Below are 24,955 nucleotides of genomic sequence, written 5' to 3' on the forward strand. Positions count from 1 at the left end.
TACAATCAGCTTAACCATGCAGTCATTATGTCTACATTGCAACAAGAACCCAAAATGCACCTGGGAACAATAACAGTACAGTAAAGCAAAACATACTGAATGAGGTGACTGGAATTGATGCAATAGTATGCAATACCCCTTTGTGCACAGAAGCTTTATCACCAGAACACTATTATTGCCATTCACATCTAAATGAAAGTGCCTAATTTGGTTAGGCTTTGATTTGTATATAGTGAAACTGAGTCAAAGATGTTGCTGTAAAGGTTGGTGACAATTGAATGGCATGACTGTGACTTTAATAATGAGCATCAACTGTACATCAAAAGCAAGTGGTACATAGACATGCTACAGTGTATAATATATTACTGAATTGTATGATATGGTGTTTTGCCGGATTAAGGTGTTTCATAGCTGTGTTTCATACACAGATATATACTCCACTGTCCATCTGTAAGTATTAGGTGCTTGGAGAACAGTCAGAGAATTTACAACTGTTGGAGACTTTTCAGAGAGTTTTGGATGTAGTCAACACCAATTTGCATATATATATAGCACCTTTTATATAGTAAACCATCCCACTGCGCTTCACAGCAGTGTTATCAGACACAAATTGGGAGATGCACAAGATACCAGAATTGGAGGAATGCAGATTTCTCAGATGATTGTAAGGTGGAGCTGGTTACAGAGCTAGGGAAGAGCGAGGCCAAGGAGAAATTTGAACATGGGGACGAGAATTTTAAAATCGAGGCATTGCTAGACCAGGAGCCAATTGATGTCGTATAAGCACAGAGGTGATGGGTGAATGGGACTTGGTGCAAGTTAGGATATGGGCAGCAGAGTTTTGGATTAGCTTAAGTTTATGGAGGGTGGAAGATGGGATGCCAGCCAGGAGAGCATTAGAATAGTCTAGTCTGGAGGCAACAAAACCATCAATGAGGGTTTCAGCAGCAGATGGGCTGAGGCAGAGGGAGAGATGGGCTATGTTAAGCAGCTGGTAGGTGGTCTTTGTGACGGAGAGGATATGGGGTCAGAAACTCTGCTCCGAGTTGAATAGGACGCCGAGGTTGCAAAAAATCTGGTTAAGCTTAAGGCAGTTGCCAGGGAGAGGGATGGAATTTGTGTTGGTGGGGGCAGTGGGGGAGGGAAATTGCGATTGGAGGCTTCCTTTGAGCGAACGCTTCCGACGCGAAATTTTTTAACGAAAATACCTGGTGGTGTGGGAGGAACGTAGGATTCCAGAGGCCTTCATTCGCAGTCCAGCGTACAGGAACATGTCTTCCAGGTACGTTTGGGTATCCTGGAATCACGGGGGCTGGACCACTAATCGCTGTAGTATTCTCATTGACAATGGGAACTCCGTTTGTATGAGCTCCCATTACTATCAATGAGAATACCCAAAAACAAGAAACACAACACAATAAATTCAAAAAAAATCTCTCATATTTAAAATTAATTGTTTTAGAAAAAACATTTTGCATTTTTTTAAAAAAATGTGTTTTAATCGGGTTAAAAATAAACTTACCTTAACGGACAGGGTTTTTAATATAAAAATGAGTGATTAAATTTTAATTTTTCTACATTTTAAAACTTACTCTGGTAAAAGTAGGCGAAACACCTGCTTTTACCAGGCATGAGAGTTTGAAGGACATTCGCTGGGCAAGAGTTGGGGAAAATAGCCCAGTCTCTGCCCCGCGGATGTCCTACTCACGGGGATGCATTGGGCCTATCAAAAGATGACAGATCGCAAAAATAGGTTCTCGGCGCATGCGCATTGCGTGCCTAGAACCGGCATTTGCGAGGCCTCTTTGGGTGTGTGCGCACATCATACGCATCCGGCGAGGCCGCAGTTTTCGGCCCAGTAGCTTCAGTCTTACCAGTATTTAATTGGAGGAAATTGTGGCTCATCCAGGACTGGATGTTGACAAGTAGTCTGACAGCACAGAGGCAGTGGAGGGGTCGAGAGAGGTCATAGTGATGTAGAACTGGGTGTCATCGGAGCACATGTGGGACCTGAAGTTGTGTTTTTGGATGATGTCGCTGAGAGGCTGCATGTAAATGAGAAATAGGAAGGAGCCAAAGAATAGATCTTTGGGGAGGTCTTCCAGATGTGGGAAGAGGGTGGGAAGAGAAGCCATGGCAGGTGATTCTCTCACTACGACTGAGTAGGTGGCAATTACACAGAGCAGGACAATGGAGAAGAATGGTGTGGTCAAACATGTCAACGGCTGCAGATTGGTCGAGTTGGATGAGAGTGTGCCAAGGACACAGCCACATAAAATGTCATTTGTGATATTTTCTGTTGTATTTGTGAAAACTACCAGCCCATGGTGTGTGAGTGCAGATCAATTAATTCGTTCTGTATGGATTAAGACAAAATCTTCAGTTGTAAATCCACCTCAAAACATTAATATCCATTTTTTTTTTCCATAGTTCATAAACTGTGTAATATAGATTGTGTTCCTATTGGCTGTCTTTCATGAGAAGGTTACACTTCCATAATATGGCATTGTTGATTTCTATATTTCCACCTCCGTAACGTTGCCCATCTCCGTCCCTGCCTCAGCTCATCTACTGCTGAAACCCTCATCCATGCCTTTGTTACCTCTAGATTTGACGACTCCAACACACTCCTGGCTGGTCTCCCACATTCTACCCTATGTAAACTTGAGGTCATCCAAAATTCAGCAGTCCGTGTCCTAACTCGCACCAAGTCCCGCTCACCCATCAGCTCTCTGCTCGCTGACCAACATTGACTCCCGGTTAAGCAGCGCGTCAATTTCAAAATTCTCATCCTTGTTTACAAATCCCTCCATGGCCTCACCCCTACCTATCTCTGTAATCTCCTTCAGCCTCACAGCCCCCCCGAGATATCGGCGCTCCTCAAATTCTGCCCTCTTGAGCATCCCTGATTATAACTCCTCAACCATCAGTGGCCGTGCCTTCAGTTGCCTGGGCCCAAAGCTCTGGAACTCCCTCCCTAAACCTCTCCGCCTCTCTACCTCTCTTTCTTCCTTTAAGACACTCTTTAAAACTTGACTAAAAAAATGATAAAGAGAAGACAGCATATGAGAGTAAACTAGGAAGAAATATAAAAACAGACAGTAAGAGCTTCTACAGGTATATAAGAAATAAACGAGTAGCTAAAGTAAACGTTGGTCCCTTAGAGGATGAGACTGGAGAATTAATAATGGGAAACAGGGAAATGGCAGAGACTTTGAACAAATATTTTGTATCGGTCTTCATGGTAGAGGAAACTAAAAACATCCCAATAATTGATCATCAAGGAGCTATTGTGGGGGGGTGGGGGAAATTAAAACAATCACTATCGCTACAGCTAAAGTACTAGGCAAACTAATGGGACTAAAGGTAGACAAATCCCCTTGACCTGATGGCATGCATCCTAGATGAAGTGGCTGCAGAGATCGTGGATGCATTGGTTGTAATAGTTTCAAGGACACCCTCAAATCCTCTTTGATAAAGTGCAACATCCCCACCAGCACATGGGAATTCCTGGCCCAAGACTGCCCAAAGTGGAGGAAGAGCATCCGGGAGGGTGTTGAGCACCTCGAGTCTCGTCGCCAAGAGCATGCCGAAACTAAACGCATCAGCGGAAGGAGTGTGCGGCAAACCAGACTCCCCACCCACCCTTTACTTCAACCACTGTCTGTTACAGAGACTGTAATTCCTGCATTGGACTGTACAATCACCTGAGAACTCACTTTTAGAGTGGAAGCAAGTCTTCCTCGATTTCAAGGGACTGACAATGATGATGATGTTGATGATAAATCTACGAAAATTCCCCGAGTTCTGGAGTGGTCCCAATGGACTGGAAAGCCACAAATGTAACATCCCTATTTAAGAAAGGAGGGAGACAGTAAGCAGGAAATTATAGACCAGTTAGCCTAACATCTGTCATTGGGAAAATGCTGGCGTCCATCGTTAAGGAAGTAGTAGCAGGACATTTAGAAAATCATCATGCAGTCGAGCAGAGTCAGCATGGTTTTATGAAAGGGAAATCATGTTTGGCAAATTTGGAGTTCTTTGAGGATGTAACGAGCAGACTGGATAAAGGAGAACCAATTGATGTCGTATATTTGGATTTCCAGAAAGCATTCGGTAAGGTGCCACACAAGGTTACTGCACAAGATAAAAGTTCACGGGGTTGGGGGTAATATATTAGTGTGGATAGAGGATTGGCTATCTAACAGAAAACAGAGTCAAGATAAATGGTTCATTTTCAGGTTGGCAATCAGTAACTAGTGGAGTGCCACAGGGATCGGTGCTGGGGCTTCAACTATTTACAATTTATATTAATGACTTGGATGAAGGGACTGAGTGTAATGTAACCAAATTTGCTGCTGATACAAAGATAGGTGGGAAAGCAAGTTGTGAGGAGGACGCAAAGAATCTACAAAGGGATATAGATAGGCTTAAGTGAGTGGGCAAAAATTTAGCAGGTGGACTATAATGTGGGAAAAAGTGAGGTTATCCACTTTGGTAGGAGAAATAATAAAGCAAATTATTATTTAAATGGGAAGCTATTAAAAAATGCTGTAGTACAGAGGAATCTGGGGGTTCGTGTACTCAAAAATTTAGCATGCAGGTACAGCAAGTAATCAGGAAGGCAAATGGAATGCTGGCCTTTATTGAAAGGGAATTGGAGTATAAAAGTAGGGAAGTCTTGCTGCAACTGTACAGGGTATTGGGAAGACCACATCTAGAGTACTGTGTACAGTTTTGGTCTCCTTATTTAAGGAAGGACATAATTGCATTGGAGGCAGTTCAGAGAAGGTTCACGAGGTTGATTCCGGTCATCTGAAGAAAGGTTGAGCAGGTTGAAACATAGAAAATAGGCGCAGGAGTAGGCCATTCGGCCCTTCGAGCCTGCACCATCATTCAATATGATCATGGCTGATCATGCAACTTCAGTACCCTATTCCTGCTTTCTCTCCATACCCTTTGATCCCATTAGCCGTAAGGGCCACATCTAACTCCCTTTTGAATATATCTAACGAACTGGCCTCAACAACTTTCTGTGGTAGAGAATTCCACAGGTTCACAATTCTCTGAGTGAAGAAGTTTCTCCTCATCTCGGTCCTAAATGGCTTACCCCTTATCCTTCGACTGTGACCCCTGGTTCTGGACTTCCCCAACATCGGGAACATTCTTCCTGCATCTAACCTGTCCAATTCCGTTAGAATTTTACATGTTTCTATGAGATCCCCTCTCATTCTTCTAACCTGTATTCACTGGAGTTTAGAGGGATGAGAGGGGATCTCATAGAAACATATAAAATTCTGACGGGACTGGACAGGTTAGATGCAGGAAGAATGTTCTCGATGTTGGGGAGGTCCAGAACCAGGGGACATAGTCTAAGGATAAGGGGTAAGCCATTTAGGACTGAGATGAGGAGAAACTTCTTCACTCAGAGAGTTGTTAACCTGTGGAATTCCCTACCGCAGAGAGTTGTTGATGCCAGTTCATTGGATATATTCAAGGGGGAGTTAGATATGGCCCTTACGGCTAAAGGGATCAAGGGGTATGAAGAGAAAGCAGGAAAGGGGTACTGAGGTGAATGATCAGCCATGATCTTATTGATTGGTGGTGCAGGCTCGAAGGGCCGAATGGCCCTACTCCTGCACCTATTTTCTGTGTTTCTATGAAAGCCAACTTGCCATTTGCCGCCTCCATCGCCTGCTGTACCTTCATGCCAACTTTCAATGACTGATGTACCATGACACCCAGGTCTCGTTGCACCTCCCCTTTTACTAATCTGTCACCATTCAGATAATATTCTGCCTCCCTGTTTATGCTCCAAAAGTGGATAACCTCACATTTATCTACATTATACTGCATCTGCCATGCATTTGCCCACTCACCTAACCTGTCCAAGTCACCCTGCAGCCTCTTAGCATCCTCCTCGCAGCTTACACTGCCACCCAGCTTAGTGTCATTGCAAACTTGGAGATATTACATTCAATTCCATCATCCAAATCATTAATGGATATTGTAAATAGCTGGGGGCCCAGCACTGAACCTTGCGGTATTCCACTAGTCACTGCCTGCCATTCTGAAAAGGACCTGTTTGTTCCTACTCTTTCTTCCCTGTCTGCCAACCAGTTCTCTATCCACGCCAAATGGCCTATTGCTCCTATTTGTTATGTTCTTATGTCGTAATTTCTTCCTTAGTAACTCGGTATCAAATTTATTTGTTTTGTCTTCTAACACACTTGTGAAGCGCCTTGGGACATTTTACTATGTTAAAGGCGCTATACAAGTTGTTGTTGTATAGTGAGAGTCACTCGTTGAAAATATTATTTACGTGTCTAATGAGGTCTCTTTGGATTAGAAAAATTGCAAAGAGCGTGTTGTATGGCTAGGAAACTCAGCCACCTTGTACAGCCAACAGTGTGAGCCTATGAAGAAGTCCAGAAACAAGGTTTAGGGAGGGGAAAAGCAGATGTTACTTTTAAGCTTTGTTTTCTAGTGTTGATTTTTAATCTAATTTAAGCTTAACTTTGAACAGCAATCCACTCCAATACCTTGAGCTGCCGGTGTTTAATTTTGGTACTCTGACCTTTCAGATATCCTATTCTGCAAAAACTTGAATGTTAACTTGGAAGCTTTAAAAGATGTAGATTTTTAAAACTAGCAGGAGTAATAAGTGAGAATCTTTAACAGAAAATTCCAAGCTGAACAAAAAATGCAGTTGTGTTTTTGGAGAAAAAAGACATTTGTGTTTGTTTTCTCTTTGAAACACATTTATTATTGCTTTGCACCCACCTGGTTCGAGTCTGTTGGAGGGAGCACGGTGGGGACCTGGAGGGAAGGGGGGAATGGTGGGTCATTTTAATTTCGTGCTCCAGTGATTACTGGTGGTGACGGATGATCTTTCAGACAGAGTATAACTTAACCTGCCTTCGTACATTGTTCTGCTGGTGATTATGTCATTGGGATTCACTGTGTATAGGAATGACATAGGCATTCCTCAGACAACCATGACATCAGCTTCAGATGCTAATGATTGTGTGCTGCTGCTGTCAAGGCATAACTTGCAGACACAATTGAGGTTTTAGTATGTAATGCAGCATGTTTCAAAAGGGGTTTAGACCGCATCAAAAGAAGATGTCTAAATTATCTTTTGAGCAAGATGATGTCTTGCTGAAAATTTTGGAGCATCAGAGGTGTGTGAGGATTTTGGCAGAAACACTGTTACAAGTTGAGTCCCTCCATTTCTGTTCTTACTAAAGGTCCTATTTTTGAGGCAGAGGGCATTGGCATGGTTTGTGTATGCATAATGGAGTTTCTATTGTTGCAGTAATAAATCGTGTGCTGGCTTTGTGCATCGTGTGTTGAAATGTTAATATGACTTTTCCTTTACAGGCCCACGAACGGTCAGAGAGTTCGGAGGTAACATTTGTGACCCAGCTGGTGAAGAAGCTGATGATCGTTATTGCCCGGCCAGCACGGCTGCTTGAGTGTCTGGTGAGAGAAACCTTTCATGTACCCATTACTTGCATGTCCATCAATAAAATATGTATGCACAGAATTGAGGCACAAAAGTAAATAAGTATTCGAGACCAAGCAGATCATTGTAATCTTGGTTCTATTAAATTTAAATTTTGCATTGTGAAAGAGAACAGATAGAAAACGTTGGCTTAAAGTTAATCTAGTAGTTCTCTAAATGTGGCGATGAGTGATATTTTGATTATAAATTGCTCTAAAATAATATTAAATGCTATTAAATGGCAAGGCCATATAGCTGTCCTGGACTTCCAACTTGCCAAGCTTTCCTGTGAATCTCATGAAGCAGCTCTTAAATCAAATCTGCATGTGTTATAAATGAATGTGCCACAAGACACTACAGAAATGTATGTTACATTGATCCATCCCCCAACCCAAAGAAGCAATTCCTACTGTGTCATAAAATAGATTTGTCGAGATGGGTGAGCAGGTGAATACAAAATGAATGTGCTGTGTTCAGCTAATGGTGTTTGAAGGCTCTTGGTTGCAGCTTTCAAATGAGCAGGGTAAAAAGCAGTCACAATGGGGATAAGGGAGCATCAGAGACATAAATGCTCTGTCTGTGCTTCACCAGAGATCTCAAATCAAAATTGTGGTCAAGAATATTTATTAATCCATCACTCTGACTATTTGAATCAGATAGCTGATTGTCATTTTTAAATGGTTTAAGTATTTCTGCTGTAAATTATCTTTTATTGGTGGTTTGGCAATTGGGTTTCTCAAGTCACTATACTTAGTACTTTGTCCATTTGAAAAGGGCAGGTGTGTGACTGCTCAAAGTAACTGCCCGCTTATGATTCATTTTTTAGTTAATGGGAATATACACAGAGATGTAGAAGAAATCTTTTATAAAATTTATTCCAAAAACATTAGAAGGAAACAAATGCAAACATAAAAATTTTAATTTCCCCATTAAACCTTTCTGTTTCTTTACCGTTTTAAAAAGTGAACTTTTCTAGCTATTTCTTAAAATGGAGATGGGTTTGGATTTTAAAAGCTCAAAAAAACCCTCGAAGAGTTAAAAGACTACCAAGTCAGAATAGCTGAACTTTTGGTGAGAGAGAAAGGAGGTTAATTACATTTTTTTTTCAGAATTCAGTTGTCTCTTTTAATAATAATGATCCACCAATTTGAACAAATACATTTTAATTGTTCATGGGCTGCGGTTATATGTCTGAACCCCTTTTGTTAAAGGTATAATATTTAATCATTTATTTGGAAATTATTCGGTGCTCTGGAATGTTCTGTCTACATTTCTATTAAAAAAAATTAAATTGTAATTGTAAATATAAAGGAATGATATTTGCAGCTTATTGAAAATATTTGAGTGCATTGAAACCCATTTCTATGTGTACATTATTAAAGCCAGTATTGCCCTTTAATTGTGTAAAACTTATTACTGCAGGTTTCTATAATTTAAGTACAAAAATATAGAGTGCAATCCAAAGAAGAAAAATTGGGCATTTTTTTAAGAAAGTATATATGTGTAAAATGAATTGTGCAAGTCTCCACTGTGGGATTAAAGTAAAATATAATTCTGCAGTAGTAATAGACATCAATTGTATTTAACATTTACAGCTTCCATCCTCCTTCCAGAGGAACTTGTTTTATGACAAATACAGACTGTGGCAGCATTGGAAATTTGTGTGCCAGACAAAACACAATCGGGCTAACATTCACCTTTAGCCCAAATCATGGAGGGTGTGTTCCTAGCACAAAAAGCTATGGAATGAGAGCTTTAAGACAACAATTTGCCACTACATACATACATATATATAATATATAGAATAAACATTGGGATAAATACTGTTGCACATGGGAAGTCAAGCTCAAGTGAGTCTTCAGATGAAGCAGGGTTACAAGACAGGAAATAATTTGACTACGGCGAGCAGATGTAATTCCGTTCCCATTTTAAAGCCAACATTGCTCTCTTATTTTGTGTTGCCATTATAAATTCCTATATCCATATTTATAATGGGAACTACCTATGTAAACTTGTCATGCTGTAATTACACCTTTCTACCAGTGGTAGCGCTGCAGTACCTCCACTTCAGCGGAGGAAAAAACTCAACAGGAAATGCATGCAGACATACATATTTTAATTAGATGTGCTTTCTTTTGTTCGCTGAGTAGGGCTTCAGTCTTGGGGGACGATCTTAACAGTTTTATAGCCAATCTAAACAAATTGGGATGATTTAACCAGAGTAGAGTTGGTATCAGAGGTCAGAATCATTTTGTTTACATTTTGGAGTCTGCCACTAAGGTTTGCATCTATTTCAATCTTCTATTGGCATGTTTTTCATCTAAGAGTTGAAGAGACCATACTTGGAATACTCATGTTTAAAACTTCATGTTAGCCAAGAAAGTGGCCGTTATCACCGGCAATTGGAGTTAACAGCTGAAAATGTCTGCCACACTAAGCCACGTAAATTCGTCTGAGGACTGGAGAATGGTGGTACAGTGCTTACCTTGCATGCAACGCCCTCCTGGTGGCGATAGTGAAGACCCTCGGGGCAAAGTTCCCGTCTTTAAGTGGTGTTCGAGCTTCTTACAGCCTCTGGGAGTGAGGCTGTGGAGCATGCAAGGAATTGTGGGTAATCAAAAGGGCTATGAATTAAAGGGGCAATGCATTTATAAGTAATATAAATTAAAGTGCAGTTAAAAATGACGTTTTATTTCAAAAAAAGAATTAACATTAAAAAGAATTCCCAAATGGGATTATTCAGCTGTTAAAGCTGAATTCCTTTCCGAACCTCAATAAATGGCACTATCACAAATGGCTCAGCAAGCCAGGGAAGGGGCACCCAGGCCTTGCACGCAGCACTCCAGCTTTGTGCAGGGGGTCAACACTGCAAGAGAGATCCTCCACCCACAGGGGCCAGGATGCCTTCCAGAAAGAACAAAATAGGACTACATCACTGAGGCCGTCACTGTCAGCAGTGTCATAGAAACATAGAAACATAGAAAATAGGTGCAGGAGTAGGCCATTCGGCCCTTCTAGCCTGCACCGCCATTCAATGAGTTCATGGCTGAACATGCAACTTCAGTACCCCATTCCTGCTTTCTCACCATACCCCTTGATTCCCCTAGTAGTAAGGACTTCATCTAACTCCTTTTTGAATATATTTAGTGAATTGGCCTCAACAACTTTCTGTGGTTGAGAATTCCACAGGTTCACCACTCTCTGGGTGAAGAAATTCCTCCTCATCTCGGTCCTAAATGGCTTCCCCCTTATCCTTAGACTGTGTCCCCTGGTTCTGGACTTCCCAAACATTGGGAACATTCTTCCTGCATCTAACCTGTCTAACCCCGTCAGAATTTTAAACGTTTCTATGAGGTCCCCTCTCATTCTTCTGAACTCCAGTGAATACAAGCCCAGTTGATCCAGTCTTTCTTGATAGGTCAGTCCCGCCATCCCGGGAATCAGTCTGGTGAACCTTCGCTGCACTCCCTCAATAGCAAGAATGTCCTTCCTCAGGTTAGGAGACCAAAACTGTACACAATACTCCAGGTGTGGCCTCACCAAGGCCCTGTACAATTGTAGCAACACCTCCCTGCCCTTGTACTCAAATCCCCTCGCTATGAAGGCCAACATGCCATTTGTTTTCTTAACCGCCTGCTGTACCTGCATGCCAACCTTCAATGACTGATGTACCATGACACCCAGGTCTCTTTGCACCTGCCCTTTTCCTAATCGCCCCTACCACCTGGATACAGTGCCCAAAGAAGCTTCATGACCTTAGACCACTGGTCAAGGTCAATGAATGCATCTTCAAAAATCATCTCCTAACAACGGCACCACTAGCCTCACACACTGCTCAATCCATGACCACCACCCCGAATCACTCACCTACCAACAATCTGCACCAATAATCATGAGGCACATCTCCCATTCCTCGCCTGACCTCACCCCCTTGGAGGAGATGATGCAGTCCATTCTTGGCAGAGGCATGGATGAGCCCTTGGCTGGCAGCAGGACTGAAAGGATACAAGATGCTGGTATCCTCATACATTATCCTCCTTCTGGCATGCACCTTTTGCTTTCCCGCCCTCCCCTTACCACAACTCCACCCTTGTGCCTTACTTATTTCACACACCAATGAACTGCAGCCTGCCCAGCTAGTGGTTGACTAAGAAGAGGGAGAGGAGAGTGAAGATGATGATTTGATTTGACATTCTCAGCCACCAGCTCCTCGAAGTTGACTAGAAAGGCCATCTGCAGTTGTCGCTCACTGAAAGTCCGCAGCCTTCCACCAACCATGCTGTAGCCACTGGGGTAGCACTGCGTGACATCAGTAGGATACGCTAAGGCACACGCGAGACAGTCACTGAGAATGCATATGGGTGATGAGTTGATGTCTTGATGTGTCATATTGAATGGATAGATATATAAAGTTGGATTGGAAAGTTTGCTTTGTGGTGGCTTTTATTTCAGCAATGTGGCCAAGAGGGCGCTGTGATAGTCAGTAACAGAGCGGGAGGGTAAGGTGTGGGCCTAATGTTGAAAGCGAAATTGGGGATGTGGTCTCTGGTACTGCAGGCAGATGATTCCATCCTGGATATCCCGGCCAGAAAAGGGCTGTGTCTGGGTTGCATTTTTCCTCTGCTTCCTCCTCTTCTTTTATTCTTCTGCGTATTCCTCTTCCCTCTGCGAGTGGATGCTGTAAATCTGAAATTACAGTGTAAAATTCTGGAAATACTCAGCAGGTCGGCATCTCAACTTGAGACGTGAACTCTGTTTCTCTCTCCATGGATGTTGCCTGACCTGAGTATTTGCAGCATTTTCTGTCTTCTCAGAGGCGTTCCTTTACCATCCGAGGTCTTGCAAGCATCCAGAAGCACTCCCTACAGACTTTAAAAAAAAAACTTTTAACATTTATTACAGGAAGCCACTACTACAATAAAAAAGATTTAAAGTCCAAAAGCTTAATTGCAAACTTGTCTGAATGATGTGTGTGTCCCTTTAAGAGATGCTGATATTGCCATTGTCAGCCTGCTTGCACGCCTGACGTGCTTCTGACCCAACGTTGAATTCAGCGCCAGAGTCCAAGTTTGGCGTGGTAACAGTAAGTCGGCATTGCACGCCGATTGATGTCACTGTGCCAGCATTTTTTCTTTCAGGGTGCTGCCAGTTACCGGCAGCACGAATATGGTGGCCGCCGTGGGATCCGCCACGATCTGGCGAAAGAGGTGCTCAGCTATATAACGAACAGCAATAGTCAACATAATAGAAAGATCTACTGAAGACAACTTGCAATGTGTCAGTAGCCTTGATCATACAAGTCCAATGCTGTGTGTCAGGCTTACTTAAATTGCATATTTTCATGTGACATCTTTTCAAAATTTTATCTACAATGCTGTTTTCTTCCTCATCTTCTTAGGCAGTATCTTGGAGTTGAGGAGACTTGATTCCACACTAAAATGTGCTCTAAGGTGACTGATGAGACCAATGCCGGATCTACAGTCTCTGTCACAGGTGGGGCAGATGGTGATTGGAGGGACGGGGGTGGGTGGGGTGCTTGATTTATCGTACGCTCCTTCTGTTGTTTGTACTTGGCTTCCGCGTGCTCCCGGCGAAGAGTTTTGAAGTTTTTGTTGCCTTCCCGGATGCTTCTCCCCCACTTGGAGCAGTCTTGGGCCAGGGATTCCCAAGAGTCGGTGGGGATGTTACATTTTTTCGAGGAGACTTCGAGGGTGTCCTTGAAGTGTTTTCTCTGCCCTCCTAATGCTCATCTGCCGTGACGTAGCTCAGAGTAGTGTGTTTGTTTCGGGAGTCTAGTATCGGGCATGCTGGCAATATGGCCCGTTGATTGAGCATGGTCAATGCCTCGATGCTGGGGATTTTGGCCTGAGAGAGAACCCTGACATTAATTTTCAGGATTTTGCAGAAGCAGCTTTGGTGGTACTTCTCTAGTGCTTTGAGGTGCGTACTGTACATAGTCCATGTCCCTGAAGCATATAGGAGGGCGGGTATCACAACTGCTCTGTAGACCATGAGCTTGGTGCTGGGTTTGAGATCCTGGTCTTCGAACACTCTTTTCCTCAGGCGGCCGAAGGCTGCACTGGCACACAAGGCAGTGTTGGACTTCGTCATCGATGTCTGTCCTTGCTGAAAGTAGGCTCCCAAGGTATGGGAAGTGGTCCACATTGTCCAAGATTCCCCACACAGTGAATAAATAATTTCATTCATACTCATTAGTGATTGGGATGGGAGATGGGAAGCCAGATTCAGCTCCTTTTCAATATTCATGGCATGTGGGCATCACTGGCAAGGCTGGTATTTATTGCCCATTCCTAGTTGCCCTTGAGAGGGAGCGGTGAATCGACTTCTTGATCCGTTGCAGTCCATGTGGTGAAGGTTCTTCCATAATACCATCTTGAGTTCCAGGATTGTGACTCAGCGACAGATGAAGGAACGGCGATATATGTTCAGGTCAGGATGATATGTGACCTGGAGGGCAACTTGCATGTGTTGGTGTTCCCATGCTTCTGCTGCCCTTGGCTTTCTAGGCGGTGTCGGTCGTGGGTTTGAGTAGTGCCACTGAAGAAGCCTTTGCCACTTGCTACAGTGCACCCTGTAGATCGTACAAACTGCAGGCATGGTACACCAATAGTCGAAGGAGTGAATGTTTAAGCTGGTGGATGGGGTGGTGATTAATTGGAGTGCCTTTTCCTGGATGGTATCAAGCCTCTGGAGTGTAGTTACAGCTGCACCCATCACCACCCGACTCCTGAGTTGTGCCTTGTAAGTGGTGTAGAGGCTTTGAGGAGTCGGGTGGTGAGCCACTCGCTGCAGAGCTCTGTCTTGCTCTGGTAGCCAAAGCATTAACGTGGCTTGGTTCAGTTGAGTTTCTGGTCAATGGTGACCCCATGGATATTGATGGTGATGAAATACTCAATGATGGTAATTGAATGTCATAGGAAAGTGATTAGGCGCTCTCTTGGAGAAGTTCATCGCCCTGACACTCGTACGGCACAAATGTTACTTGCCACTTCTTAATCCAAGCCTGGGTGTCATCCAGGTCTTGCTGCATGAGGCTATCGGCTGCTTCTTTTCTGAAGAATTGCAAATGGAACTGAACACTATGGCACTGCCCTGCGGAAATCTTCTAGCGATGTACTGGGGCTGAAATGATTAACCTCCAACAACCACAACATAGAAACATAGAAAATGACTGATCATTCCCTCAATACCCCTTTCCTGCTTTCTCTTCATACCCCTTGATCCCTTTAGCCATAAGGGCCATATCTAACTCCCTCTTGAATATATCTAACGAACTGGCATCAACAACTCTCTGCAGCAGAGAATTCCACAGGTTCAGAACTCTATGAGTGAAGAAGTTTCTCCACATCTCGGTCCTAAATGGCTTACCCCTTATCCTTAGACTGTGACCCCTGGTTCTGGACTTCCCCAACATTGGGAACATTCTTGCTGCATCTAACCTGTCCAGTCCTGTCAGAATTTTATATGTTTCTATGAGATCCCCTCTCATTCTTCTAAACTCCAGTGAATACAGGCCCAGTCGATCCAGTCTCTCCTCAAATGTCAGTCCTGCCATCTCGGGAATCAGTCTGGTGAACCTTTGCTGCACTCCCTCAATAGCACGTCCTTCCTCAGATTAGAAGACCAAAACTGAACACACTATTTCAGGTGAGGCCTCACCAAGGCCCTGTACAACTGCAGTAAGACCTCCCTGCTCCTATACTCAAATCCTCTAGCTATGAAGGCCAACATGCCATTTGTCATCTTCATCGCCTGCTGTACCTGCATGCCAGCTTTCAATGACTGATGTACCATGACACCCAGGTCTCGTTGCACCTCCTCTTTTCCTAATCTGCCGCCATTCAGATAATATTCTGCCTTCATGTTTTTGTCACCAAAGTGGATAACCTCACATGTATCCACATTATACTGCACCTGCCATGCATTTGCCCACTCACCTAACCTGTCCAAGTCACCCTGCAGCCTCTTAGTGTCCTCCTCACAGCTCACACCGCCGCCCTGCTTAGTGTCATCTGCAAACTTGGAGATATTACACTCATCTAAATCATTGATGTATATTGTAAATAGCTGGGGTCCCAGAACTGAGCCCTGCGGCACCCCACTAGTCACTGCCTGCCATTCTGAAAAGGACCCGTTTATCCCGACTCTTTGCTTCCTGTCTGCCAACCAGTTCTCTATCCGCGTCAATACATTACCCCCAATACCAAGTGCTTTAATTTTGCACTCCAATCTCTTGTGTGGGACCTTGTCAAAAGCTTTTTGAAAGTCAAAATACACCACATCCACGAGTTCTCCCTTGTCAACTCTACTAGTTACATCCTCAAAATAATTCTAGAAGATTTGTCAAGCATGAGTTCCCTTTCATAAATCCATGCTGACCTGGACCGATCCTGTCACTGCTTTCCAAATGCGCTGCTATTTCATCTTTAATAATTGATTCCAATATTTATCCCACTACCGATGTCAGGATAACCGGTCTATAATTCCCTGTTTTCTCTCTCCCTTATATTAAAAAGTGGTGTTACATTAGCTACCCTCCAGTCCATAGGAACTGATCCAGAGTCGATAGACAGTTGGGAAATGATCACCAATGCATCCACTATTTCTAGGGCCACTTCCTTAAGTACTCTCAGATGCAGCCTATCAGGCCCTGGGGATTTATCGGCCTTCAATCCCATCAATTTCCCTAACACAATTTCCTGACTAATAAGGATTTCCTTCAGTTCTTCCTTCTCGCTAGATCATCTGTCCCCTCGTATTTCCAGAAGGTTATTCGTGTCTTCCTTCGTGAAGATAGAGCCAAAGTATTTGTTCAATTGGTCTGCCATTTCTCTGTTCCCCATTATAAATTCACCTGATTCTGATTGCAAGGGACCTACATTTGTCTTCACTAATCTCTTTCTCTTCACATATCTGTAGAAGCTTTTGCAGTCAGTTTTAATGTTCCTAGCAAGCTTCCTCATATACTCTATTTTCTCCCTCCTAATTAAACATTTTGTCATCCTCCTGCTGGATTTTAAATTTCTCCCAGTCCTCGGGTTTGCTGCTTCTTCTGGCCAATTTATATGCCTCTTCCTTGGATTTAACACTATTCCTAATTTCCCTTGTTAGCCACGGTTGAACCACCTTCCCCTTATTATTTTTACTCCAGACAGGGTTGTACAATTGTTGAAGTTCATCCATGTGATCTTTAAATGTCTGCCATTGCTTATCCACCATCAACCCTTTAAGTATCATTCGCCAGTCTATTCTAGCCAATTCACGTCTCATATCATCGAAGTTACCTTTCCTTAAGTTCAGGACCCTAGTCTCTGAATTAACTGTGTCACTCTCCATCTTAATAAAGAATTCTACCATATTATGGTCACTCTTCTCCAAGGGGTAACGCACAACAAGATTGCTAATTAGTCTTTTCTCATTACACATCACCCAGTCTAGGACGGCCTACCCTCTAGTTGGTTCCTTGACATATTGGTCTAGAAAACCATCCCTAATACACTGCAGGAAATCCTCCTCCACTGTATTGCTACCAATTTGGTTAGCCCAATCTATATGTAGATTAAAGTCGCCCATGATAACTGCTGTACCTTTATTGCACGCATCCCTAATTTCTTGTTTCATGCTGTCCCCAACCTCACTACTACTATTTGGTGATCTGTACACAACTCCCACTATCATTTTCTGCCCTTTGGTATTCCGCAGCTCTACTTATACAGATTCCACCTCATCCAGGCAAATATCCTTCCTTACTATTGCATTAATTTCCTCTTTAACACTACCCCACCTCCTTTTCCTTTCTGTCTATCCTTCCTGAATGTTGAATACCCCTGGATGTTGAGTTCCCAGCCTTGGTCACCCTGGAACCATCTTCCTTTGTGCTAGGTTTAACTCTAGCCAGTGGAGAGTTTTCCCACTGATTCCCATTGACTTCAGTTTTACTTGGGCTCCTTCATGCTACACTTGGTCAAATGCTGTCTTGATGTCAAAGGCAGTTACTCTCACCTCACCTTTGGAATTTAACTCTCGTGTCCATGTTTCATCCAAGGTTGTAATGAGGTATAGAGCCGAGTGGTCCTGGCAAAACCCAACACGAGCTTTGTTGAGCGGGTTATTGGTGAGCAAGTGTCGCTTGATAGCACTTTTGATGACTCCTCCATCACTTTGTAGATGATTTTGAGCCTCCTACTCCTGTTAATTGTCCACCACTATTCATGACTGAATGTGGCAGGGTTGCATACCTGAACCATTGGTTTTGGGATCACTTACCTCTGTCTGTAGCATGTGGTTTTGTCCTGTACCTTCACCAGGTTGGCGCCTCATTTTCAGGTACGCTTGGTGCAGCTTCCAGCATGCTTTTCTACACCACTTGACCGCTTTGGTCACTTGACCTGATGGTGAAGGAGGAGTGAGGGATATTCCAGGCTATAAATTATGGTGGAATACAATTGTGTTGCTGCTGATTGCCCACATAGCCTCATGGATGCACAGCTTTGAGCTGCTAAATCTGTTCTTAATCTGTCCCATGGTGAAAGTACCACACAGCACAATGGAGAGTGGCGTCAATGTGAAGACTCGGGGAAAATCAGAACACAGGTCAAACTGGACCATAGTTGTGCATGTTTTGTTGACCAGTTACAGAGAGAAATTGGCAGATTCCTGGGAACCTGTAGCTTGCTGATCAGCCTGCATAGCCAGGAAATGGAATACAGCTCCAGGAGATCTAAAAGAATCACCAGATTTTTAATATTGATTATGATTAAGTAGTGTACATGTATACTGGCTTGTAATAAGAACATAAGAAATAGGAGCAGGAGTAGGCCATTCGACCCTTCGAACCTTATCTGCCATTCAGTAAGATCATGGCTGATCTTCGATCTCAACTCCACCTTCCCACACTATTGCTATATCCCTTGATTCCCTTTTTATCCAAAAATCTATTGATCTCTGTTTGGAATGTATTCAAGGATTGAGCATCCATAGCTCTCTGGTGTACAAAATTCCAAAGATTCACAGTCTTTTGAGTGAAGAAATTTCCCCTTATCTCATAGGAACAGGAGTAGGCCATTCAGCCCCATGCGCTTGTTCCACCATTCGATGAGGTCATGGTTGATCTGCAACCTAACTCCATATACGTGCCTTTGGCCCATATCCCTTAATACCTTTGGTTAACAAAAAAGCTATCAATCTCCGATTTAAAATGAACAATTGATCTAGCATCAATTGTCGTTTGCAGAAGAGAGTTTCAAACTTCTACCATCTTTGTGTGTAGAAGTGTTTCCCAATTTCACTCCTGAAAGGTCTGGCTCTAATTTTTAGACTATGTCCCCTAGTCCTAGAATCCCCAACCAGCAGAAATAACTTTTCTCTATCTTCTCTATATGTTCCCCTTAATATTCTGAAAACTTCGATCAGTTCACCCCTTAATCTTCTAAATTCTAGGGAATATAATCCTAATTTGTATAATCTATCCTCGTAACTTAACCATTGAAGTCCAGGTATCATTCTGGTAAACATACGCTGCACTCCCTCCAAGGCCAATATATCCTTCCTAAGGTGTGGTGCCTAGAACTGCTCACAGTACTCCAGGTGTGGTCTACCTCGGGCTTTGTATAACTGCAGTATAACTTCTACTCCCTTGTAGTCTCGTCCTCTAGATATAAAGGCCAACATTCCATTAGCCTTTCTGATTATTTGCTGTACCTGTTCATGCCATTTTAATGATCTATGTCCCTGAACCCCCAAGTCCACTGTTTTTAGCTTTTTACCATTTAGAAAGTACCCTGTTGTATCCTTTTTCGATCCAAAGTGGATGACCTCGCATGTGCTTACATTGAAATCCATTTGTCACAGTTTTGCCCATTCACTTAATCTATCAATATCCCTTTGTAATGTTATGCTTTCATCTACACTGCGTACAGTGCCGTCTATCTTTGTGTCATAGTCAAATTTGGATATGTGACTTTCTATGCCATCATCTAAGTCGTTAATAAATATTGTGAATGGTTGAGGCACCTGCGGGAAACTACTAATCACATCCTGCAGATTCGAGTATCTACCCATTGTCCCTACGCTCTGTCTCCTGCCACTCAGCCAATTTCCTAACCAGGTCAATAATTTGCCCTCAACTTCGTGGGCTTCTTCCTTAGATAACAATCTCTTATGTGGAACTTTATCAAATGCCTTACCGAAGTCCATATAAATAACATTCGTCGACATTCCGCTGTCCACTACTTTAGTCACCTCTTCAGAAAATTCAATCAGGTTTGTCAGGCATGACCTACCTTTTACAAATCCATGCTGGCTCTCTCTGATCAAATGAAAAATTTCCAAGGTGTTCATGGGGATTTGTCCCATTTTAGTCCAATTAATTTCTCCAGTACAATTTCTTTACTAATAATTTCTTTACGTTCCTCATTCTCGCTCGCCCCTAGGTTTTCCACTATTACGGAATGTTATTTGTCTTCTACTGTGAAGACACATACAAAGTATTTGTTTAATGTCTCTGCTATTTCCTTATTCTCCATTATAACTTCTCCTGTCTCTTCCTTTTAATATATGTATAGAAACTTTTGCAATCTGTTTTTATTACTCTTGCTAGTTTACTCTCGTATTCTCTTTTCTGTTGACCAATTTCTTGGTCATCATTTGCTTAATTCTAAAATCATCCCAATCCTCAGGCTTACTACTCTATTTGGCAACATTATAAGCCTGTTCCTTTAATCTATTACTATCTTTAACTTCTCTTGTTAGCCACGGTTGGACCACTTTTTTCGTGGATGTTTTATTCCTTAAAGGGATTCATTGCGAATTATGAATTAATTTGTTTGTAAATGTTTGTATTTTTGAGGGCTATGATGATGAGCAATAGGAAAACCCAGGCAGTTTATGGAATATCGGCATGTTGGCACATAACATAATTATCTTTTAATATAGAGCTGTTTCTTGTTAGTTTGTTTCTAATTTTAGTTTCAGTTAATGTGTTTTGCTGTGTGATAGCCTGGCACTTAATTGACAGAAGATAGGAGAAACTGCAGTCGGCATTGCTTTTAGTTTCAGGAGGATGAAAAGTGTGTTGAATGACATATTTAGAGCTTAAGTGGAACAAGAAAGGAAAATGAAGAGGAGCAATGACCATAGCAGCAGAGAAATGACGACGGTTGCAACATGAGAAAGAGAGAGAAATTAGAGGCTAGAAGCAAGAGAAACATTTTTTTTATGCCATTTTTTTTCTTCTATCTGGCTGGCTCTGTGAAAGGGATGTTAGAAAGCTTCAGACAGACATAGACTCAGAAGACAGTTATGATTTGTTGAGGAGAAAAGAAGTGTTTTTCCCAAAAGAGAATATATTAACATACAATTTACTTACATTTAATGGGACTTTCTCATTTTTGGGTTTTCTATTGGAAATACGATTTACTGTTCATGGCATCCAACCGCCATTGTGTGCTGCAAAGTGTTCTCTGCAGTTGTGCATCATATTTACTATCTATATTAATGACTTGGATAAAGGGACCGAGTGTAGTGTGGCCAAATTTGCTGATGACACAAAGATAGGTGGGAAAGCAAGTTGCGAGGGGGACGCAAAGAATCTGCAAAGGGATATAGATAGGCTGTGAGTGGGCAAAAATTTGGCAGATGGAGTATAATGTGGAAAAATGTGAGGTTATCCATTTTGGTAGGAAAAATAAAAAAGCAAATTATTATTTAAATGGGGAGAGATTACAAAATGCTGAAGTACAGAGGGATCTGGGGGTCCTTGTACATGAAACACAAAAAGTTAGCATTCAGGTACAGCAAGTAATTAGGAAGGCAAATGGAATATTGGCCTTTATTGCAAGGGGGATGGAGTATAAAAGTAGGGAAGTCCTGCTACAACTGTACAGGGTGTTGGTGAGACCACACCTGGAGTATTGCATACAGTTTTGGTCTCCTTATTTAAGGAGGGATATACTTGCATTGGAGGCAGTTCAGAGAAGGTTCACGAGGTTGATTCCGGAGATGAAGGGGTTGTCATATGAAGAAAGGTTGGGCCTATACTCATTGGAGGTTAGAAGAATGAGAGGTGATCTTATTGAAATGTATAAGATTCTGAGGGGGCTTGACAGGGTAGATGCAGAGAGGATGTTTTCCCTCATGGGGGAATCTAGAACTAGAGGGCATAGTTTCAGAATAAGGGGTCACCCATTTGAAACTGAAATGAGGAGGAATTTCTTCTATGAGGGTCGTGAATCTTTGGAATTCTCTATCCGAGAGTTGTGGAGGTTGGGTCTTTGAATATATTTAAGGTGGAGATAGACAGATTTTTGAATGATAAGGGAGTCAAGGGTTCTCGGGGAGACTAGAACTTGAGGGCATAATCTTAGACTAAGGGGCCGCCCATTTAAAACTGAGATGAGGAGAAATTTCTTCTGAGGGTTGTGGATCTGTGGAATTCGCTGCCTCAGAGAGCTGTGGAAGCTGGGACATTGAATACATTTAAGACAGAAATGGACAGTTTCTTGAACGATAAGGGAATACGGGGTTATGGAGAGCGGGCAGGGAAGTGGAGCTGAGTCCATGATCAGATCAGCCATGATCATATTAAATGGCGGAGCAGGCTTGAGGGGCCCTATGGCCTTCTCCTGCTCCTAGTTCTTCTGTTCTTATATGATGGGGAAAAAGGAGTTTTGGAAGAGACATAAATAAATCATTGTTATAATCTCTTGGCTAATGGGAAGATTAGGTTTTACTGAGAAGCAATACTTTGCATCACAGATTCTTTCTCCCTATTTAACACTGTATACCAATTATACCTTTTCCATCATAATGATAATCACAAAACATGATGGCAGGAATTCCTGAGATTGGTTTTGGAACACTGCGATGAGGAGTTTTAAAAGGCTTGTTTCTCCATCACAAAGCAAATGATTCTTTAAAAAGTTAATTTTTTCAAAAAATACTGTTTATTGCTGAAAATCCTTATTATTAATTATTAATTAAAAACACTGCTGAGCCTTTTCAGGGAAATGGCAAGATAGTTGGTGCCAAATCCTTGGCATATATTGTAGTGCGTATCTATTCTCAGTATACTATTTAAAACTGACAACCCCACTGCGCAATGCACACAGAGTATATTCCTCTCCACATGGTTTCTTTGCACAGTTGACACTTCATTAAATGTGCTACCATGCCCCGCATTTGTGGGGATCAACAAACTGTGATGAAGCATCTTGGCAAGGCTAATTTCAGCTGCATTAGTAGAGACTCAGGGGAATTTGAGGCTTATTGATCCCGATGATGAATAGAAAGGCTGTTGATTTCTGCAATGGATTAGCTCCTCAGGGGATTTGAACTGTTCAAGCTGATGGTTCATGGTTCTGTGTGTTCATCAGTGATAAAAAAAAATTGTGCAGCAGGCTTTTTGTTACCTCAAAAAGATGTGACCATGTTGCCACTCAAATCCTCTATGCAGCTCACTATTTTAATCGGTACTTAAAGAAGCTCTTCTGTAAGTTAAAGAGAATGTGGGCCCAACTTTCCCCAGGAGTTGCTCCGTTTTTTTTGGAGCAACGAGATTTTTTTGGAGTACCTTAAAAATCGCAATTCTGCCCATTTAATTTGCTCCAGTGTAAGTGAGTTAGTTGGAGGTTTTTTTTAGTTTATTTTTTTTTCAAAAGGGGGTGTTACCAGCCACTTACGCCTGTTTTGGCCATAAAAGCAACTTTAGACAGCTAAAAGTTACTCCAAACTAACTTAGGCCAGTGTATGTGGCTACTTGTGTCCGCACAGAAAAACCTTGCGGTGAGCTAAGAAATCAGCGCAGGTAGCCAGGGGGAGGGGGAGAGAAGTGAGAGGACTTTGTAAAGCACTAAACACCTTCACAACAACATTAAAGAAGCATAAGTACATTTAAAGCACCAAGCACTAAACAAAGCACAAAAATAAGCAGTCAATAACAAATTTTAAAAAACAAGGAAGTTGAGAGGACCTGCATCTAGCACCAAGACTTACAAAGCACTAAACCACTAGATTAAAAATGGATTGGTAAACTAGCAAATACATCATAGCAAGTCCTGTAAATAAGAGTTTCAGCCAAACTATTTTACAGAATTCCTTTTGAAAGCAGATGAAGAGTAAACTTGACTGTAAATCAAACAAGAATTTAGGACCACATAATCAATCAATAAATAAACAAATAAAAAATAGAAGTCCTACCTTCAGCAAAGCTTTACTGCTGAAAAACACTAGTAGCGGGCCGCCAATGAGGGAGCCCATTTGGTCAGGGATAGGGGCGGTAAGACACACACCGGGAGGCTAGGCTCAACGTGGCATCGGTGAAGTGGGAGGGCGGAGGGGGGGGGGGGAGAGGCTGAACGCGGCATCGGTAAAGGAGGGGTTGTGGGGGAAGGCGGAATGCGGCATTGGTAAAGGTGAGGGGGGGTGGGGAGGGGAGGGAGGCTGAACGCGGCATTGGTAAAGGCGGGCGGGGTGGGTGGAGGCTGAAAGGGAGCCCATTCGGCCAGGGCTAAGGGCGGCATGCTTCGGGCAGTTTTAATACAGAATAAATACGACTAAGTGGGCGTACCTGCTCATACCCTCCCTAACACTAAAAATGAGTTGCCAGGGAAACTGCAGTTCTAAATATACACTGAAGCACACATGTGAACGGGAACTCTCCCACTGCATCTCACCAACAGTCAGACTGAGGTCAGTCCGCAGCATAACGAAGGTCTTCTCTCCGCCTGTCTGACAGCTGACAGACACTTTCTGTCAAATGCTCATCCCAAATTGGAATCTGCCATCTAGCTGCAATCTAAATCATTAATAAGCTACTGAAAGTCTTTTGGATCAGCGAGAGAGAGACAGGAAATCATTCAATCATTGATATGATGTGCTTGAGCTGAATGCGGCAGGGAAAGCCGATGAGGGAGCCCATTCAGCCAGTGCTAGAAGCGGCGTGCTTCGGGCCCCTTCCACACAGCCTGCAGAGATTGTGGGGGCGAGGAACTACTGCACATGCGCGCACACTCTAGCGCGCATGTGTAGAGGTCCCGGCACTGTTTTCAGCGTTGGGACTTGGCTCCGCCCCCCACTGTTTGTGCTGTGCGACGCCAAGAGCCTGTGACGTTAGAGCAGCGGGGAGAATACCGAGGTAAGTTTTCGGTGCGGTTTTTCTTCTACAAAGTCGGCGCACCTCACGGAGGCGCGCCGTTTTAAGCGGGAGGGCCAACTTGGGCCCTATAAATGGCGAAGTCGATTTTTGCAGAAGAAAGTACACAACATAAGTGAAAGCATAATGCTTTCTACAAATGTGTGTTCAGGCCAGGCTGCATTCTGAAGAATTCTCAATTTTAATGCAGAAAAGTCAGGAACCCTAAGTGATGTAGCACATTGCACTATATTTACTAATTGCAGAATAAGGTTATACGCAACCATTTGTCACAGTGG

At 42.8% G+C, this 24,955-nt stretch overlaps 1 protein-coding gene across 8 annotated transcripts in view; it reads left to right on the forward strand.

The window, feature by feature from the left end:
- The window catches only part of mast2 (microtubule associated serine/threonine kinase 2), a 641,111-nt gene that overhangs the window by 554,077 nt on the left and 62,079 nt on the right, over window positions 1-24,955 (forward strand). For all 8 annotated transcript variants that reach the window (XM_070886829.1, XM_070886832.1, XM_070886830.1 and 5 more), the window contains one exon: window positions 7,384-7,485. In XM_070886829.1, coding sequence (XP_070742930.1) covers window positions 7,384-7,485 — 102 coding nt within the window. The remainder of the gene's footprint in view (window positions 1-7,383; window positions 7,486-24,955) is intronic.

This window comes from Pristiophorus japonicus, chromosome 8 (assembly GCF_044704955.1).
Source record: "Pristiophorus japonicus isolate sPriJap1 chromosome 8, sPriJap1.hap1, whole genome shotgun sequence".
In the NCBI taxonomy this organism is placed as follows: Eukaryota; Metazoa; Chordata; class Chondrichthyes; family Pristiophoridae; genus Pristiophorus; species Pristiophorus japonicus.